Source organism: Oncorhynchus tshawytscha, linkage group LG07 (genome assembly GCF_018296145.1).
Source record: "Oncorhynchus tshawytscha isolate Ot180627B linkage group LG07, Otsh_v2.0, whole genome shotgun sequence".
NCBI classification, from domain to species: domain Eukaryota; kingdom Metazoa; phylum Chordata; class Actinopteri; order Salmoniformes; family Salmonidae; genus Oncorhynchus; species Oncorhynchus tshawytscha.
Genome location: NC_056435.1, coordinates 20,698,598 through 20,720,047, shown reverse-complemented (window position 1 = coordinate 20,720,047; position 21,450 = coordinate 20,698,598). Strand labels below are relative to the sequence as shown.

At 45.1% G+C, this 21,450-nt stretch overlaps 1 protein-coding gene across 1 annotated transcript in view; it reads right to left on the bottom strand.

Moving 5' to 3' along the window:
* unm_sa1614 (un-named sa1614) overlaps positions 1 to 20,959 on the bottom strand; it is a 119,319-nt gene extending 98,360 nt beyond the window's left edge. The window contains exon 1 of the mRNA XM_024428264.2: positions 20,651 to 20,959. Coding sequence (XP_024284032.1) covers positions 20,651 to 20,776 — 126 coding nt within the window. The 5' untranslated portion in view covers positions 20,777 to 20,959. The remainder of the gene's footprint in view (positions 1 to 20,650) is intronic.
* Positions 20,960 to 21,450: the final 491 nt, after the last annotated feature.

Sequence of the window (21,450 nt, the reverse complement as noted above, 5' to 3'; positions counted from 1 at the left end):
GTATTTGAATGTTTGGTTTGTTAAATGTGATGCACCATGTGTAATGTCAATTTTTATAGTTTACTTCGCTACTTGGAGTCATCTCACTCCGCGCCTCTTTCCACACAGACCTAGTCATGTCACTCAAGGAGCGCATTCAATGTTCCTCAACCACGAGACACTTGCGTTCAGTGTGCTTGGTCAATGCAGCACATGCAATAATGTTGATATGTTGATGACAACAATGCTGTTTTCACTTTGCACAAAGCTTATAGGGTCCCCTAGGAAACACGTATCAACAATTAAGTTCCTACTCGGTCACAATAACATACCCTGGCATTTTAATCTGTTGTCATCTCAAACAACATTGTATTCAAAGTGCCCACTGTTATATCACTATATAATTAGAATAGTCATTCTGTTTCCATGATTCCAACAGTTTTGCTCTAATTTGCAAGTCAAATCACAAATGCAACATTTGGTTAAAAATAAATCCTAGATATTTTGCCAATATCGTGCACCCCTACGTGGCAGTGTGGAAATTCTCAATTTAGCAGTGCTACTGCTTAAGTAAAAATACTTTCAAGTACTAATTAAGTCATTTTTTTGGTATTTTACTTTAGTTTTACTTTACTACATTCCTAAAGAAAACACTGTACTTTTTACTCCATACGTTTTCTCTGACACCTAAAAATACTTGTTACATTTTGAATGCTTAGAAGGACAGGAAAATGGTCCAATTCACACACTTATCAAGAGAACATCCCTGGTCATCTACTGCCTCTGATATGGAGGTCTCACTAAATACAAATGCTTTGTTTGTAAATTATGTCGGAGTGTGTGCCCCTAGCTATCCGTAAATAAAAAATATGAAAATTAAAATGGTGCTTTGCTTAATAAGGAATTTGAAATTATTTATACTTTTACTTTTGATACTTATAGTATATATATTTAAAACCTAATACTTTGACTTTTACTCAAGTAGTATTTTACTTGGTGTCTCACTTTTACTTGAGTCATTTTCTATTAACATATAATGATCATATAATGATAAAAGTGCTGAAATTTGATTTGGTTGTAGTTGAATTGAACAGTATAAAACAAAATCACAATGGAGAAATACTCATTGAAATCACTAAGAATGTATGTGTTGCCACCCTAGGATCACTCACTACTCATGAAGCAAAACGTAGAACTTTCGTTATTAAAAAAAACAAAAAATACCGTCAAAAGCAGTCATACCGTCCATTTTTTTTTTAAATACTGTGATAATATTTTGGCCATATCGCCCAACCCTACTGCTTACAAGCAAAAACTAAAAGCAAGAATCACCAGTGACTAGATCAATAAAAAAGTGGTCAGATGAAGCAGATGAAGCAGCTACAGGAGTGTTTTGCAAGCACAAACTGGAATATGTTCCAGGATTCCTCCAATGGTATTGAGGAGTACACTACCTTAGTCATTGGCTTCCTCAATAAGTACATTGACGATGTCATCAACCATACCCCAGCCAGAAGCCATGGATTACAGGCAACATTCGCACTGAGCTAAAGGGTAGAGCTGCCGCTTTCAAGGTGCGGGACTCTAACCCGGAAGCTTATAAGAAATCCCGCTATGCCCTCTGACGAACCATAAAACACACAAAATGTCAATACAAGACTAAGATCAAATCGTACTACACCGGCTCTGACGCTCGTCAGGTGTATTTGTATTTATCATGGATCCCCATTAGCCAAGGCACCAGCTACTCTTCCTGGGGTCCAGCAAAATTAAGACAGTTCAGTCAACTTTTAAAAAATTACAATATATCAAATCAAAGTTTGTCATTCACAGATTTCACAACACACTGTGCGCCCTCAGGACCCTACTCCACCACTACCACATATCTACAGTACTAAATCCATTTGTATGTATAGTGCGTATGTTATCATGTGTATGCATGTGTCTGTGCCAATGTTTGTGCTGTTCCAAAAAGGAATTTTTTATCCGTTTAAAAAAAAATCTAATTGTACTGCTTGCGTCAGATACTCGATGTGGAATAGAGTTCAATGTAGTCATGGCTCTATGTAATACATACACTACCATTCAAAAGAAGTGTATGTTAATATGGGCTATTTTTAGCACTTTTCTGGGGTTCTTGATTGTTTTTAATGCTTTATTGGGAAGCTTATCAGAGGTAGAATTACTCATGTTATTGACATTGGAGCTGGTGAAGTGGTCTTCCTGCTATTGCACACTGCCTCAGTGTTACAGTGTAACTCTGGTTTATAGGCTCATGATTACTGCTTACAATAGCTGTAGGATAAACAGATGTATTCGGGTGCAATGTGGGGTACATACATTTAATTACTTACATTGTGTTTGCCATTGCCCCTAAGATCATGTACATTTGATGCACTATTATGACGACTCAATGTCACAAATGGTAGGGATTAACTGAGCTGGTCTTGGATCATTTACCAGTCAATGTTTCAACGCAGCCTTGAAATGCGTGGACAGAGTCCAGGAGCCAAGATGATTTGGATGGACTCTGTCATTCCTGTAGAGTATCTTCTGTGTCCAGAATGTGGCAGGGCTAGGAAACCATTACAGACTACAAGGGGAAGCACAGCCGAAAGCTGCCCAGTGACACGAGAATACCAGACGAGCTAAACAACTTCTATGCCTTGCTTGAAGGCAAATAACACTGAAACATGCATGAGAGCACCAGCTGTTTCGAAAGACTGTGTGATCACGCTCTCCGCAGCCGATGTGAGTAAGACCTTTAAAACAGGTAAAAATTCACAAGGGGCCAGATGGATTACCAGAACGTGTACTTCGAGCATGCGCTGACCAACTGGCAAGTGTATTCACTGACATTTTCAACCTCTCCCTATCTAAGTCTGTAATATCAAACATGTTTTAAGCAGACCACCGTGGTGCCTGTGCCCCCAAGAACACCAAGGTAATCTGCCTAAATGACAACCGACCCGTAGCACTCACGTCTGTAGCCATGAAGTGCTTCGAAAGGCTGGTCATGACTCAGATCAACACCATTATCCCAGAAACCCTAGACCCACTGCAATTTGCATACCACCCCAACAGATCCACTCTCTATTGCACTCCACACTGCCCTTTCCCACCTGGATGAAAGGAACACTTATGTGAGAATGCTATTCATTGACTACAGCTCAGCGTTCAACACCATATTGCACTCAAAGCTCGTCAATATGCTAAAGACCCTGGGACTAAACACCTCCCTCTGCAACTAGATTCTGGACTTCCTGATGGGCCGCCCCCAGGTGTTAAGGGTAGGTAACAACACATCCGCCATGCTGATCCTCAACACAGGGGTTCCCTCAGGGGTGCGTGCTTAATCCCCTCCTGTACTCCCTGTTCACTCATGACTGCACGGCCCGGCATGACTCCAACACCATCACTAAGTTTGCCGATGACACAACAGTGGTAGGCCTGATCACCGACAACGACGAGACTGACCTCTTCCCTATAGGCTGAGACCTGGCCGTGTGGTCCAGGACAACAACCTATCCCTCAATGCAACCAAGACTAAGGAGATGATTGTGGACTACAGGAAAAGGAGGATCGAGGACGCCCCCATTCTCATCAACGGGGCTGTAGTGGAGCAGGATCCTTTCACTCCAAGATGGTGTAGCAGTCAGACGTCGTGTCGTGTCCCTTGTATATATTCGTTTTTTTTAACAGATTTTTCTTCGCATATCTTTTAAAACATTTTTCTAAACCTCAACATCTAAATACTCTCCTGCAACCCGCCTCACCCAATGTAGAGTGGATCTGCTTTTTTTTCTAAAGTATTTATATTAACTTCGGATCCGGAACCCATCAACTGAAGCTAGCCAGCTAACTACCAGCTATCAGTCAGCAAACCATTGCTAGCGGTCATCAGCTAACCTTTAGCTCGGAAAGCTCTCGCCAGTTCGAACAACGCGACTCTAACCAGAGCAGAACGGACCTATTATTTTTATCCCCAGATTCCCACCACAAACTGAACTTTTTCATCTGGATCTTCACAACTAGCTAACTAGCTAACCGCAACCCCGGATGACTACTCCTGGCTAGCGTTTCCATCCACTTAGCTTGAAGCTAGCCCGGTCAGAGCTCCTGTGCTACCACCGAAGCATACTCCTGGGCTACAATATCCGGACCCACGACCGGTCTATCGATGTCACCGCATGAAGAGGCATAAACAGACTTAACCCCCATCGCGACGTCGCCCAAAGGCTAACTTTCTAGCCCTTGCTATCTGCTTGCTTGCTAATTCGGCCTGCTAACTGCTAGCTTGTTTAGCCCCGGCCTACTAACTGTTAGCTTGTTAGCACAGGCCTGCTAACTGTCTAAATCGCCGCGCCCCCGCCAGCCCATCCACTCACTGGAGCCATATTTACTTTCAATCTCTTTTCAATTTTTATTTCGATTATACCTTCCGGTAACCTGCCTCACCCAATGTGATACGGAATCACTATTATTTTAAATTTTTAGAACACATTCAAGAACCTCCAGAAGCCAACCAGCTAACTAGCTACAAGCTATTTAGTCATTGTTAGCCACTGCTAGCGGCTTTTACCTTCAGCACAGCCAGACACCCCGGCAGTCCTACAATCTAAGCTAGATGCCCTCAATCTCACACAAATCATCAAGGAACCCACCAGGTACAACCCTAAATCTGTAAACAAGGGCACCCTCATAGACATCATCCTGACCAACTGGCCCTAGAAATACACCTCCGTCCGCTGTCTTCAACCAGGATCTCAGCGGTCACTGCCTCATTGCCTGCATCCGCTACGGATCCGCAGTCAAACGACCACCCCTCATCACTGTCAAATACTCCCTAAAATACTTCTGTGAGCAGGCCTTTCTAATCGACCTGGCCCGGGTATCCTGGAAGGACATTGACCTCATCCCGTCAGTTGAGGATGCCTGGTCATTTTTTAAAAGTAACTTCCTCACCATTTTAGATAAGCATGCTCCGTTCAAAAAATGCAGAACTAAGAACAGATATAGCCCTTGGTTCACTCCAGACCGGACTGCCCTCGACCAGCACAAAAACATCCTGTGGCGGACTGCAATAGCATCGAATAGTCCCCGCGATATGCAACTGTTCAGGGAACTCAGGAACCAATACACGCAAAGCAAAGGCCAGCTTCTTCAGGCAGAAATTTGCATCCTGTAGCTCTAACTCCAAAAAGTTCTGGCACACTGAAGTCCATGGAGAACAAGAGCACCTCCTCCCAGCTGCCCACTGCACTGAGGCTAGGTAACACTGTCACCACCGATAAATCCATGATTATCGAAAACTTCAACAAGCATTTCTCAACGGCTGGCCATGCCTTCCTCCTGGCTACTCCAACCTCGGCCAACAGTTCCGCCCCCCCCCGCAGCTACTCGCCCAAGCCTCTCCAGGTTCTCCTTTACCCAAATCCAGATAGCAGATGTTCTGAAAGAGCTGCAAAACCTGGACCCGTACAGATCAGCTGGGCTTGACAATCTGGACTATTTCTGAAACTATCTGCCGCCATTGTCGCAACCCCTATTACCAGCCTGTTCAACCTCTCTTTCATATCGTCTGAGATCCCCAAGGATTGGAAAGCTGCCGCAGTCATCCCCCTCTTCAAAGGGGGAGACACCCTGGACCCAAACTGTTACAGACCTATATCCATCCTGCCCTGCCTATCTAAGGTCTTCGAAAGCCAAGTCAACAAACAGGTCACTGACCATCTCGAATCTCACCGTACCTTCTCCGCTGTGCAATCTGGTTTCCGAGCCGGTCACGGGTGCACCTCAGCCATGCTCAAGGTACTAAACGATATCATAACCGCCATCGATAAAAGACAGTACTGTGCAGCAGTCTTCATCGACCTTGCCAAGGCTTTCGACTCTGTCAATCACCATATTCTTATCGGCAGACTCAGTAGCCTCGGTTTTTCTGATGACTGCCTTGCCTGGTTCACCAACTACTTTGCAGACAGAGTTCAGTGTGTCAAATCGGAGGGCATGCTGTCCGGTCCTCTGGCAGTCTCTATGGGGGTGCCACAGGGTTCAATTCTCGGGCCGACTCTTTTCTCTGTATATATCAATGATGTTGCTCTTGCTGCGGGCGATTTCCTGATCCACCTCTACGCAGACGACACCATTCTGTATACTTCCGGCCCGTCCTTGGACACTGTGCTATCTAACCTCCGAACGAGCTTCAATGCCATACAACACTCCTTCCGTGGCCTCCAACTGCTCTTAAACGCTAGTAAAACCAAATGCATGCTTTTCAACCATTCGCTGCCTGCACCCGCACGCCCGACTAGCATCACCACCCTGGATGGTTCTGACCTAGAATATGTGGACATCTATAAGTACCTAGGTGTCTGGCTAGACTGTAAACTCTCCTTCCAGACTCATATCAAACATCTCCAATCAAATCTACAGTCGGCTTTCTATTCCGCAACAAAGCCTCCTTCACTCAAGCCGCAAAACTTACCCTAGTAAAACTGACTATCCTACCGATCCTCGACGATGTCATCTACAAAATAGCTTCCAACACTCTACTCAGCAAACTGGATGCACTTTATCACAGTGCCATCCGTTTTGTTACTAAAGCACCTTATACCACCCACCACTGCGACCTGTATGCTCTAGTCGGCTGGCCCTCGCTACATATTCGTCGCCAGACCCACTGGCTCCAGGTCATCTACAAGTCCATGCTAGGTAAAGCTCCGCCTTATCTCAGTTCACTGGTCACGATGGCAACACCCACCCGTAGCACGCGCTCCAGCAGGTGTATCTCACTGATCATCCCTAAAGCCAACACCTAATTTGGCCGCCTTTCGTTCCAGTTCTCTGCTGCCTGTGATTGGAACGAATTGCAAAAATCGCTGAAGTTCGAGACTTTTATCTCCCTCACCAACTTTAAACATCTGCTATCTGAGCAGCTAACCGATCGCTGCAGCTGAACATAGTCTATCGGTAAATAGCCCACCCAATTTTACCTACCTCTTCCCCATACTGTTTATGTTTACTTTTCTGCTCTTTTGCACACCAATATCTCTGCCTGTACATGACCATCTGATCATTCATCACTCCAGTGTTAATCTGCAAAATTGTAATTGTTCGCCTACCTCCTCATGCCTTTTGCACACAATGTATATAGACTCTCTTTTTTTTCTTCTACTGTGTTATTGACTTGTTAATTGTTTACTCCATGTGTAACTCTGTGTTGTCTGTTCACACTGCTATGCTTTATCTTGGCCAGGTCGCAGTTGCAAATGAGAAATTGTTCTCAACTAGCCTACCTGGTTAAATAAAGGTGAAATAAAAAAAATAAAGGTTGAGAGCTTCAAGTTCCTTGGTATCCACATCAACAACAAACTATCATGTTCCAAACACACCAAGACGGTCGTGAATGGGTCCTGAGATCCTCAAAAGGTTCTACAGCTGCAATATCGAGAGCATGGTTGCATCACTGCCTTGTATGGTAATTGCTCGGACTCTGACCGCAAGGCAATACAGAGGGTAGTGTGTATGGCCCAGTACATCACTGGGGCTAAGCTGCCTGCCATCCAGAAGGCTCTAAAAATTGTCAAAGACCCCAGCCACCCCAGTCATAGACTGTTCGCTCTACTACCGCATGGCAAGCGGTACCGGAGTGCCAAGTCTAGGGCAAAAAGGCTTCTCAACAGTTTTTACCCCGACGCCATAAGACTCCTAAACAGGTAATCAAATGGCTACCCGAACTATTTGCATTGTGTCTCTGTTTACCATATACAGTGCCTTGCGAAAGTATTCGGCCCCCTTGAACTTTGTGACCTTTTGCCACATTTCAGGCTTCAAACATAAAGATATAAAACTGTATTTTTTTGTGAAGAATCAACAACAAGTGGGACACAATCATGAAGTGGAACGACATTTATTGGATATTTCAAACTTTTCAAACAAATCAAAAACTGAAAAATTGGGCGTGGAAAATTATTCAGCCCCCTTAAGTTAATACTTTGTAGCGATTACTTTGTAGCGATTACTTTGTAGCGACTTTGCTGCGATTACAGCTGTAAGTCGCTTGGGGTATGTCTCTATCAGTTTTGCACATCGAGACACTGAAATTTTTTCCCATTCCTCCTTGCAAAACAGCTCGAGCTCAGTGAGGTTGGATGGAGAGCATTTGTGAACAGCAGTTTTCAGTTCTTTCCACAGATTCTCGATTGGATTCAGGTCTGGACTTTGACGTGGCCATTCTAACACCTGGATATGTTTATTTTTTAACCATTCCATTGTAGATTTTGGTTTATGTTTTGGAACATTGTCTTGTTGGAAGACAAATCTCCGTCCCAGTCTCAGGTCTTTTGCAGACTCCATCAGGTTTTCTTCCAGAATGGTCCTGTATTTAGCTCCATCCATCTTCCCATCAATTTTAACCATCTTCCCTGGCCCTGCTGAAGAAAAGCAGGCCCAAACCATGATGCTGCCACCACCATGTTTGACAGTGGGGATGGTGGGTTCAGGGTGATGAGCTGTGTTGCTTTTACGCCAAACATAACGTTTTGCATTGTTGCCAAAAAGTTCCATTTTGGTTTCATCTGACCAGAGCACCTTCTTCCACATGTTTGGTGTGTCTCCCAGGTGGCTTGTGGCAAACTTTAAACAACACTTTTTTATGGATGTCTTTAAGAAATGGCTTTCTTCTTGCCACTCTTCCATAAAAGGCCAGATTTGTGCAATATACGACTGATTGTTGTCCTATGGACAGAGTCTCCCACCTCAGCTGTAGATCTCTGCAGTTCATCCAGAGTGATCATGGGCCTCTTGGCTGCATCTCTGATCAGTCTTCTCCTTGTATGAGCTGAAAGTTTAGAGGGACGGCCAGGTCTTGGTAGATTTGCAGTGGTCTGATACTCCTTCCATTTCAGTATTATCGCTTGCACAGTGCTCCTTGGGATGTTTAAAGCTTGGGAAATCTTTTTGTATCCAAATCCGGCTTCAAACTTCTTAACAACAGCATCTCGGACCTGCCTGGTGTGTTCCTTGTTCTTCATGATGCTCTCTGCGCTTTTAATGGACCTCTGAGACTATCACAGTGCAGGTGCATTTATACGGAGACTTGATTACACACAGGTGGATTGTATTTATCATCATTAGTCATTTAGGTCAACATTGGATCATTCAGAGATCCTCACTGAACTTCTGGAGAGAGTTTGCTGCACTGAAAGTAAAGGGGCTGAATAATTTTGCACGCCCAATTTTTCAGTTTTTGATTTGTTAAAAAAGTTTGAAATATCCAATAAATGTCGTTCCACTTCATGATTGTGTCCCAGTTGTTGTTGATTCTTCACAAAAAAATACAGTTTTATATCTTTATGTTTGAAGCCTAAAATGTGGCAAAAGGTCACAAAGTTCAAGGGGGCCGAATACTTTCGCAAGGCACTGTATGCATAGTCACTTTAACTATACATTCATGTACATACTAGCTCAATTGGGCCGACCAACCAGTGCTCCCGCACATTGGCTAACCGGGCTATCTGCATTGTGTCCAGCCACCCACCACCCGCCAACCCCTCTTTTACGCTACTGCTACTCTCTGTTCATCATATATGCATAGTCACTTTAATCATATCTACATACTACCTCAATCAGCCTGACTAATCGGTGTCTGTATGTAGCCTCGCTACTTTTATAGCCTCGCTACAGTACAGTCGTACAGTCCTCTGTCAACCATGGTTACCTGCAAGGAAACACGTGCCGTCATCATTGCTTTGCACAAAAAGGGCTTCACAGGCAATGATATTGCTGCCAGTAAGATTGCACCTAAATCAACCATTTATCGGATCATCAAGAACTTCAAGGAGAGTGGTTCAATTGTTGTGAAGAAGGCTCCAGGGCGCCCAAGAAAGTCCAGCAAACGCCAGGACCGTCTCCTAAAGTGTATTCAGCTGCGGGATCGGGGCACCACCAATACAGAGCTTGCTCAGGAATGGCAGCAGGCAGGTGTGAGTGCATCAGTGAGACAGACTTTTGGAGGATGGTCTGGTGTCAAGAAGGGCAGCAAAGAAGCCACTTCTCTCCAGGAAAAACATCAGGGACAGACTGATATTCTGCAAAAGGTAGAGGGATTGGACTGCTGAGGACTGGGGTAAAGTCATTTTCTCTGATGAATCCCCTTTCTGAATGTTTGGGGCATCCGGAAAAAAGCTTGTCTGGAGAAGACAAGGTGAGTGCTTACCATCAGTCCTGTGTCATGCCAACAGTACTATAATTTGTATCATAGGTACACTTCAACTGTGAGAGACGGAACCTAAAACAAAAATCCAGAAAATCACATGGTATGATTTTTAAGTAATTAATTTCCATTTTAGGCAACAGAGCCTGGGCTCAAACCCAGAGTCTCTGGTGGCACAGATAGCCCTGCGATGCAGTTCCCTAGACCACTGTGCCACTGTGCCCGGGAGGCCCACCAGAGTTTATTTGTCAAGTGCACAGGATACAACAGGTGTAAACAGTACAGTGTAGGTCTTCAACATCGCAGAAATAATAGTTAAATAAAAGAAATACAAGAAATAAAGAGTACACTTGAAAATAAAATAAAAACAGAAGAATATATACAATAAGAGTCACAAGTATGGACACCTACTCATTCAAGGGTTTTTCTTTGTTTTTACATTTTTAGAATGTAGAATAATAGTGAAGACATCAAAACTACGAAGGTAGGGTGATTGTGGAGACCAGTTAATCTGACGCAGCACTCCATCACTCTCCTTCTTGGTCAAATAGCCCTTAGCCTGAAAGGGTGTTTTGCGACATAGTCCCACTAAGCCCAAACCAGATGGGATGGCGTATCGTTGCAGAATGCTGTGGTAGCCATGATGGTTACGTGTGCCTTGAAATCTAAATAAATCGCAGACAGATGAGATGTGTCTGTTACTTGAACTCTGAAGCATTTATTTGGGCTGCAATTTCTGAGGCTGGTAACTCTAATGAACTTGTCCTCTGCAGCAGAGGTAACTCTGGGTCTTCCTGTGCTGTGGCGATCCTCATGAGAGACAATTTCATCATAGTGCTTGATGGCTTTTGCGACTGCACTGACATTTTCATTATTGACTGACCTTCATGTCTTAAAGTAATGACGGCCTGTCATTTCTCTTTGCTTATTTGAGCTGTTCTTGCCATAATATGGACTTATTATGGTATTATGGTATTTTACCAAATAGGCCAATCTTCTGTAAACCATCCCTACCTTGTCACAGCACAACTGATTGGCTCAAACGCATTAAGGAAAGAAATTCCACAAATGAACTTTGAACAATGCACACCTGTTAATTGAAATGCATTCCAGGTGACCGTACCAGTCAAGTGTCTTTATTTGTACTTTTTTCTACACTAGAATAGTGAAGACATCCAAACTATTAAACAACACATATGGAATCATGAAGAAGCCAAAAAAAGTGTTAAACAAATCAAGATATGTTTTATATTTCAGATTCTTCAAAGTGGCCACACTTTGCCTTGGAAAGACTAGCTTGGAAAGACAGTACCATGCAGGATCAAAGAGCCCTCACTGCTGCTCGATCATCCTATTTTTCCAACTTAATTGAGGAAAATAAGAACAATCCAAAATGTATTTTGGATACTGTCGCAAAGCTAACTAAAAAGCAGCATTCCCCAAGAGAGGATGGCTTTCACTTCAGCAGTAATAAATTCATGAATTCATAAATTCATAAATTCATGAACTTCTTTGAGGAAAAGGATCATGATTAATTAGAGAGTAAATTAAGGACTCCTCTTTAAATCTGCGTATTCCTTCAAAGCTCAGTTGTCCTGAGTCTGCACAACTCTGCCAGGACCTAGGATCAAGAGAGACACTCAAGTGTTGTAGTACTATATCTCTTGACACAATGAAGAAAATAATCATGGCCTCTAAACATTCAAGCTGCATACTGGACCCTATTCCAACTAAACTACTGAAAGAGCTGCTTCCTGTGCTTGGCCCTCCTATGTTGAACATAATAAACAGCTCTCTGTGTACCAAACTCACTAAAAAAGTGGCAGTAATAAAGCCTCTCTTGAAAAATCAAAACCTTGACCCAGAAAATCTAAAAAACTATTGGCCTATATCAAATCTTCCATTCCTCTCAACATTTTTAGAAAAGGCTGTTGCGCAGCAACTCACTGCTTTCCTGAAGACAAACAATGTATACGAAATGCTTCAGTCTGGTTTTAGACCCCATCATAGCACTGAGACTGCACTTGTGAAGGTGGTAAATTACCTTTTAATGGCATCAGACCGAGGCTTTGCATCTGTACTCGTGCTCTTAGACCTTAGTGCTGCTTTTGATACCATCGATCACCACATTCTTTTGGAGAGATTATAAACCCAAATTGGTCTACATGGACAAGTTCTGGCCTGGTTTAGATCTTATCTGTCGGAAAGATATCAGTTTGTCTCTGTGAATGGTTTGTCCTCTGACAAATCAACTGTAAATTTCAGTGTTCCTCAAGGTTCCGTTTTAGGACCACTATTGTTTTCACTATATATTTTACCTCTTGGGGATGTCTTTCGAAAACATAATGTTAACTTTCACTGCTATGCGGATGACACACAGCTGTACATTTCAATGAAAAATGGAGAAGCCCCAAAATTGCCCTCGCTAGAAGCCAGTGTTTAAGACATAAGGAAGTGGATGGCTGCAAACGTTCTACTTTAAACTCGGACAAAACAGAGATGCTTGTTCTAGGTCCCAAGAAACAGAGATCTTCTGTTGAATCTGACAATTAATCTTTATGGTTGTACAGTCGTCTCAAATAAAACTGTGAAGGACCTCGGCGTTTACTCTGGACCCTAATCTCTCTTTTGACGAACATATCAAGACTGTTTCAAGGACAGTTTTTTTCCATCTATGTAACATTGCAAAAATCAGAAACTTTCTGTACAAAAATGACGCAGAAAAATTAGTCCATGCTTTTGTTACTTCTAGGTTAGACTACTGCAATGCTTTACTTTCCGGCTACCCGGATAAAGCACTAAATAAACTTTAGTTAGTGCTAAATACGGATAAAAGAATCCTGACTAGAACCCCAAAATGTTATCATATTACTCCAGTGCCAGCCTCCCTTCACTGGCTTCCTGTTAAGGCAAGGGCTGACTTCAAGGTTTTACTGCTAACCTACAAAGCATTACATGGGCTTGCTCCTACCCATCTCTCTGATTTGGTCCTGCCGTACATACCTAAATGTACGCTACGGTCACAAGACGCAGGCCTCCTAATTGTCACTAGAATTTCTAAGGAAACAGCTGGAGGCTTTCTCCTATAGAACTCCATTTTTATGGAATGGTCTGCCTACTCATGTGAGAGACGCAAACTCGGTCTCAACCTTTAAGTCTTTACTGAAGACTCATCTCTTCAGTGGCTCATATGATTGAGTGTAGTCTGGCCCATGAGTATGAAGGTGAAAGGAAAGGCTCTGGAGCAACGAACCACCCTTGCTGTCTCTGCCTGGCCAGTTCCCCTCTTTCCACTGGGATTCTCTGCCTCTAACCCTATTACAGGGGCTGAGTCACTGGCTTACTGGTGCTCTTTCATGCCGTCCCTAGGAGGGGTGCGTCACTTGAGTGGGTTGAGTCACTGATGTGATCTTACTGTCTGGGTTGGCGCCCCCCCTTTGGGTTGTGCCGTGGCGGAGATCTTTGTGGGCTATACTCGGCCTTGTCTCAGGATGGTAAGTTGGTGGTTGAAGATATCCCTCTTGTGGTGTGGGGTTATATCCTTCCTGTTTGGCCCTGTCCGGGGGTATCATCAGATGGGGCCACAGTGTCTCCTGACCCCTCCTGTCTCAGCCTCCAGTATTTATGCTGCAGTAGTTTGTGTGTCGGGGGGCTAGGGTCAGTTTCTTATATCTGGAGTACTTCTCCTGTCCTATCCGGTGTCCTGTGTGAATTTAAGTATGCTCTCTCTAATTCTCTCTTTCTCTCTCTCGGAGGACCTGAGCCCTAGGACCATGCCTCAGAACTACCTGGCATGATGACTCCTTGCTGTCCCCAGTCCACCTGGCCATACTGCTGCTCCAGTTTCAACTGTTCTGCCTGTGATTATTATTATTTGACCATGCTGGTCATTTATGAACATTTGAACTGTCACGCCCTGGTCGAAGTATTTTGTGTTTATCTTCATGTATTGGGTCAGGCCAGGGTGTGGCATGGGTTTTTGTATGTGGTGTGTATATATTGGGATTGTAGCTAGTGGGGTGATCTAGCAAAGTCTATGGCTGTCTGGAGTGGTTCTCAATCAGAGGCAGGTGTTTATCGTTGTCTCTGATTGGGAACCATATTTAGGCAGCCATATTCTTTGAGTTTGTTGTGGGTGATTGTCCTTAGTGTCCTTGTTCCTGTCTATGTGTTAGTTTTCACAAGTATAGGCTGTTTCGGTTTTCGTTACGTTTATTGTTTTTGTAGTGTTTGTATTTAGATTCGTGTTACGTTTGTTTATTAAATTATGGATCACAATCTACACGCTGCATTTTGGTCCGACTCTCCTTCACCACAAGAGAACCGTTACAGAATCACCCACCACAAACGGACCAAGCAGCGTGTCAACAGGCAGGAGCCACAGGAGAGGCAACAGAGGCAGCAGCAGCAGGAGCAGCAGCAGCTGCAGTGGGAGAGGCTGCACTACCTGGAGAAATGGACATGGGAGGACGAACTGGACGGTAAAGGACCCTGGGCTCAGCCTGGAGAATATCGCCGCCCCAAGGAAGAACTGGAGGCGGCGAAAGCTGAGAGGCGCAGGTATGAGGAAGCAGCACGGCGAAGCGGATGGAAGCCCGAGAGTCAGCTCCAAAAATGTATTGGGGGGGGGCTCACAGGGAGCATGGCGACGCTAGGTAGGAGACCTGCGCCAACTTCCTGTGCTTCCTGTGCTTTTTTTGCTTCTTAGAGAGACCGGGCAGGCACCGTGTTATGCAGTGGTGCGCACGGTGTCCCCAGTGCGGGTGCATAGCCCGGTGCGGTATATTCCAGCTCCGCGTATCGGCCGGGCTAGATTGAGCGTCGAGCCAAATGCCATGAAGCCGGCCCTCGCATCTGGTCCCCAGTGCGTCTCCTTGGGCCGGCTTACATGGCACCAGCCTTGCGCTCGGTGTCTCCGGTTCGCCTGCATAGCCCAGTGCGGGCTATTCCACCTCGCCGCACTGGCAGGGCGACCGAGCGCATTCAACCAGGTAAGGTTGGGCAGGCTCGGTGCTCAAGAGCTCCAGTGCGCCTGCACGGTCCGGTCTATCCAGTACCACCTCCACACCTCCCAGCCCTCCGGTAGCAGCTCCCCGCACCAGGCTTCCTGTGCGTGTTCTCGGTCTAGTACCACCAGTGCCAGCACCACGCATCAGGCCTACAGTGCGCCTCGCCTCTCCAGCGCTGCCAGAGCCTTCCTCCTCTCCTGCGCTGCCGGAGTCTCCCGCCTGTTCAGCGCAGCTAGAGCCTTCTTCCTCTACAGCGCTGCTGGAGTCTCCTGTCTGTTCAGTGCAGCCAGAGCTGCCAGCCTGCATGGAGCAGCCAGAGCTGCCCGCCTGCATGGAGCTGTCAGAGCTGTCAGTCTGCATGAAGCAGCCAGAGCTGTCAGTCTGCATGAGGCAGCCAGAGCTGTCAGTCTGCATGAAGCAGCCAGAGCTGTCAGTCTGCATGAAGCAGCCAGAGCTGTCAGTCTGCATGGAGCAGCCAGAGCTGTCAGTCTGCATGGAGCAGCCAGAGGTGTCAGTCTGCATGGAGCAGCCAGAGGTGTCAGTCTGCATGGAGCAGCCAGAGGTGTCAGTCTGCATGGAGCAGCCAGAGGTGTCAGTCTGCATGGAGCAGCCAGAGGTGTCAGTCTGCATGGAGCAGCCAGAGGTGTCAGTCTGCATGGAGCAGCCAGAGGTGTCAGTCTGCATGGAGCAGCCAGAGATGTCAGTCTGCATGGAGCAGCCAGAGATGTCAGTCTGCATGGAGCAGCCAGAGATGTCAGTCTGCATGGAGCAGCCAGAGATGTCAGTCTGCATGGAGCAGCCAGAGATGTCAGTCTGCATGGAGCAGCCAGAGATGTCAGTCTGCATGGAGCAGCCAGAGATGTCAGTCTGCAAGGAGCTGCCAGTCTGCAAGGAGCTGCCAGTCTGCAAGGAGCTGCCCGTCTGTAAGGAGCTGTCAGTCTGCAAGGAGCTGCCAGTCTGCACGGAGCCGCCAGAGCTGCTAGTCTGTAAGAAGCCGCCAGAGCTGTCAGCCTACATGGAGCAGCCAGAGCCGCCAGTCAGCGTGGAGCAGCCAGAGCCGCCAGTCAGCGTGGAGCAGCCAGATCTTTCAGTCTGCCAGGATCTGCCAGTCAACCAGACTCTTCCAGATCTGCCAGTCAGCCAGACTCTTCCAGATCTGCCAGTCAGCCAGACTCTTCCAGATCTGCCAGTCAGCCAGACTCTTCCAGATCTGCCAGTCAACCAGACTCTTCCAGATCTGCCAGTCAACCAGACTCTTCCAGATCTGCCAGTCAACCAGACTCTTCCAGACTCTTCCAGATCTGCCAGTCAACCAGACTCTTCCAGATCTCTTCCAGATCTGCCAGTCAACCAGACTCTTCCAGATCTGCCAGTCAACCAGACTCTTCCAGATCCGCCAGTCAACCAGACTCTTCCAGATCCGCCAGTCAGCTGGGATCTGCCAGTCGGCCAGGATCTGCCAGTCGGCCAGGATCTGCTAGTCAGCCAGGATCCGCCAGATCCGCCAGTCAGCCAGGATCTGCCAGTCAGCCAGGATCTGCCAGTCAGCCAGGATCTGCTGAAACCACCAGCCAGCCAGGATCTGGTAGATCTATCTACCTGCCTGAGCTTCCTCTCACTCCCGAGCTTCCTCTCACTCCCGAGCTTCCTCTCACTCCCGAGCTTCCTCTCACTCCCGAGCTTCCTCTCACTCCCGAGCTTCCTCTCACTCCCGAGCTTTCTCTCAGTCCCGAGCTGCCTCAGTCCCGAGCTGCCCTTCAGTCCCGATCTGCTCCTCAGTCCAGTGGGGTTCTGGGTGAGGACTACAAGGCCATGGTCGGCGGCGAGGGTGGACTATCCAGGGACGCGAGGAGAGGGGACTAAGACATTGACTGAGTGGGGTCCACGTCCCGCGCCGGAGCCGGAGCCGCCACCATGGACAGACGCCCACCCGGACCCTCCCTATTGTTTTGAGGTGCGTTCGGGAGTCCGCACCTTAGGGGGGGGTTCTGTCACGCCCTGGTCGAAGTATTTCTTGTTTATCTTCATGTATTGGGTCAGGCCAGGGTGTGGCATGGGTTTTTGTATGTGGTGTGTATTGGGATTGTAGCTAGTGGGGTGATCTAGCAAAGTCTATGGCTGTCTGGAGTGGTTCTCAATCAGAGGCAGGTGTTTATCGTTGTCTCTGATTGGGAACCATATTTAGGCAGCCATATTCTTTGAGTTTGTCGTGGGTGATTGTCCTTAGTGTCCTTGTTCCTGTCTATGTGTTAGTTTTCACAAGTATAGGCTGTTTTGGTTTTCGTTATGTTTATTGTTTTTGTAGTGTTTGTATTTAGATTCGTGTTACGTTTGTTCATTAAATTATGGATCGCAATCTACACGCTGCATTTTGGTCCGACTCTCCTTCACACCTAGAAAACCGTTACATGAACATCTTGGCCATGTTCTGTTATAATCTCCACCCGGCACAGCCAGAAGAGGACTGGCCACCCCTCATAGCCTGGGTCCTCTCTAGGTTTCTTCCTAGGTTTTGTCCTTTCTAGGGAGTTTTTCCTAGCCACCGTTTCCTTCCACACCTACATTGCTTGCTGTTTGGGGTTTTAGGCTGGGTTTCTGTACAGCACTTTGAGATATCAGCTGATGTACGAAGGGCTATATAAATAAATTAACCACCATCGAGCTGGAGGCCAAAGAGCGTGTCCTGTTTAGTTTTAATACTGTAACTTACTTAGGCTTATACTTCAATATATAGGCTAATGTATCAATCAATCATTCCATCACACAGCATTCGAGACATTCATGCTTTGAAATGCAATCAAGCATTTTAGTTTTAAAATGAAATAATAAAGGGAGCTTTGAATAATTAGCCTACACAATAAATAAACCGCAATTCACAAATGCATGCAACTGTTTTCAGTCTGCTGTAATAAAGGCTTTCTATATCTCTTTTTCCGTTAGAACAGGCTCTCTGTGTTCGTGTATATATTATGACTACATTTTGTGGAGTTTCCTTTTCGGCTGTTCAGGCACACAACATATTTTTTGGAGGTAACACCCCTTTTTCAGTGATTGGTCAACAGTAGGGATTCTTCAATAAAGTCTGTTGTCATTCAACGAGAGACGACTAGTTTTCAAGCAACTTTTTTAATTGAGAAATACTGCATCAAACATCTTAGTTAGATATAAAGTTGCACGACTAAGATCTCTTTGGCAAAAACGGTAATTAATGACAGTTCTTGAGTCATCTTAGATTAATTCTGACTATTTTGAGGAAGTGTATACTGGCTACGGCATCTCAAAATGGACAAAAGGTACTATTGGCCACTTTTTTCAAATTTTTCAAGCGAAGGTCTTAAGGGAGGACAATTTTTATAACCATAATGCAACACACTTTGAAAAGGGGTGGATCCTGTTTGTGACGTCGGTGACCATCGTTGGTCACTCCTTTCAAAGTGTGTTGCACTATGGTTATAAAAATTGTCCAGCATGGCCTTTACAAAAGTTGTGTGATCAAAGGTCAAGCAGTTTTCTATTAAGTCAAGGTGCTTATCACCAACTGCACCCATCACCTATATTGTGGGAGGCACCATTTGTCAACCAAATCATTAGGGTGTTTTGTTTGACCCATTCGAACGTGGCCAAAAAGGTGACAAACAGGAACCAACTTTGGAACCACCAATACTCTTCCTAGACCTGGCCGCACGGGCAAAACTGAGTAGCTGTTCTAAAGCTACAGCAGATCCAAATGAAAGTGATATTTCTAACCAATTCATTGTAGACTTGTTATGTTTTCAGTTTGTGTTTGTGATATGGGGGTATAGAAAAGTTTATTTCAACATTTATACACATCCGCTTTTATAAAAAATAGCAGATATGTTGAAACTGCCATATTGAACTGAGCCTTGATGTTGGAAAACCACTACAGTGTCCGACTAACGGCTGTCGCAAATGCACCTCCCCCGACTTCACTCCTCGACTTGTTGGCTTCGTTAGGCTTACCACTCAAACAAACTATTGTTAAAAACATGACCTCTGGGCCCTCCCGAGTGGCACAACAGTCTAAGGCACAAGGAATAATCTGATAAGGTGTCACTAGAGACCCAGGTTCAATCCCAGGCTGTTACACAGTCGGTTGTGATCGGGAGAACCATAAGGTGGTGCAAAATTGGACCAGCGCCGTCCAGGTTAGGGGAGGGTTTGGCTGACTCCTTGTGGCGGGCCGGACGCGTGCAAGTGGACTTTTGTCCGTCGGTGTTTCCACCACCGACACATTGGTGTCGGGTGGCTTTCGGGTTAAGTGAACAGTGTGGCTTGGCAGGGTCATGTTTCAGAGGACACGTGGCTCTCAACCTTCGCCTCTCTCGAGTCCGTACGGGAGTTGCAGCGATGGAACAAGACTAACTACCAATTGGATATCACGAAATTGGGGAGAAAAAGGGGTAAAAGTAAAAAATAAAATTAAAATAACATTACCCCTGAGGTATCTGTGATGTCAAAAACAGCTGTCCAGCATTTATGATCAATGACTAAGCATGGATAGATATACAGTAGACCTACACTAAATAATGGTTTTAAGATTATGGATTAAGCATCTTAATCTTTAAAAGAACTGCCTGATTTTGTAAAAAAATATATTAAAAAATAAACAGCTATATGGGCCTTGATATGCTCCTATTACGATAAGTAGCTTGAATCAAAATCATAAAAACTGCAGTAACGTAAATTAAGACTATCATAAAAAAATAATTTATTGAATTGATATCTAGGATAGATAAATGGAGTTGACAAAGTTGTGTTGTCATTTTTCTATGCCGTGGGCATATTTGCCTAAATGGTTCATTTGACAACTTTCCTAACGAATCGACTGTCTATTTACTGTTGAGTATAGTGGTAAAATTACGTTCTCAGTCCAACAATTAAACCAGTGGCAATGGATTCAAAGGCAACATAAATAGGATGTTTTGCCTGCACCCCATATTATAATAGTAGTGGTTATTATTATGATTATTGATATAGAATACATTTGAATGTTTTTCCTCGCGTTCCATACAATGAGCACGAGCGCCACAAGGAATAATCTGATAAACAAAGGACATCACCACAATGTATATGCTTTTACGCATATTGGTGAAATCTAATGCAACATTGAGCCTTTCCGTGACAAAATAACCATGCTTATGTATTGTGGAATTAAATTCATCCATGAACAAACGAGAAAAAGATGCGGCCGACACAAAGAAAGCCGTCAGTCAGGCGCTTTGTCTACTATCCCAGTCCATAGATTGAGCCATAACGTTAGTTGGTTGATGCCTGAATTGTATAGCACACCTTTGTGCTGGGCACGTTACCTTGGCAAGCCTCCCAAAACCCCCCATTCGTTTCTGTATCGAAGTGACGTGAAAAGAGTGTTTCTCAAATGATTACAGCTCATGATAGCCATAATGTACAGAAGCAATTAACTTACCTCCTCGATGTGGTCTACTGCGTTTCTACAACTTGACATTTTGGTGGTGAAGGACGAGGTTGTTGGAGAGCTATAGTCCTCCAAGGTCTCGGCGATAAACCCGTCGACAGAGATAAACTCCGGCATTCTGATCTTAAAAAGCACGGATTTAATTTTTTTAAAATGTAAATGAATTCACGAAGTGATAGACTAAACATGCGCCGTTTAATAGGCTAAGTAAGTCATGTTAATGTTTATCCTTTCGACAACCCATCTAAAATCCATACTACATTCGAAAGGAGGGAGGAACCGAGGCTACCCTCCCGTACGCGTTCATCATCGTCAGACTCGCATGGATGGGCGCATGCCCGAACACGCACCTTCAATAATGGCATTTTTTGGTGGAGAAAAATTCACCACAAATTACATTGTAATGACCTTGGCCAATATCATAAACACTTTCCCACAATTTCCTTTTTTTCAGGCTCATTTTGTAGTCTAATCTTTGCCTTTCATTAGGTATTACTCAATTGATTTACTTATCATCACATGGTATCAAAGCAATTATATGTTTAAAGGTGAATGTCACCCTTGGGGACCACTGGGTTTGTTTTAATCATGTCCGAGGGATTTCTAGGGCAGTGAGATGTGTTTCACACATAATTGGCCATGAAGAGGGCTTTGCTCACTGAACAATAGGCCTTCACCCCATGACAACTTCCGGTGTATTTGGGGGGAGATCTGAACGTGCTTCGTGCTGTGGCCTGTCCCTCCCTCAAGGCAGGCATTTTTGAAAGGGAAGCGGACTCACAACAACCCAA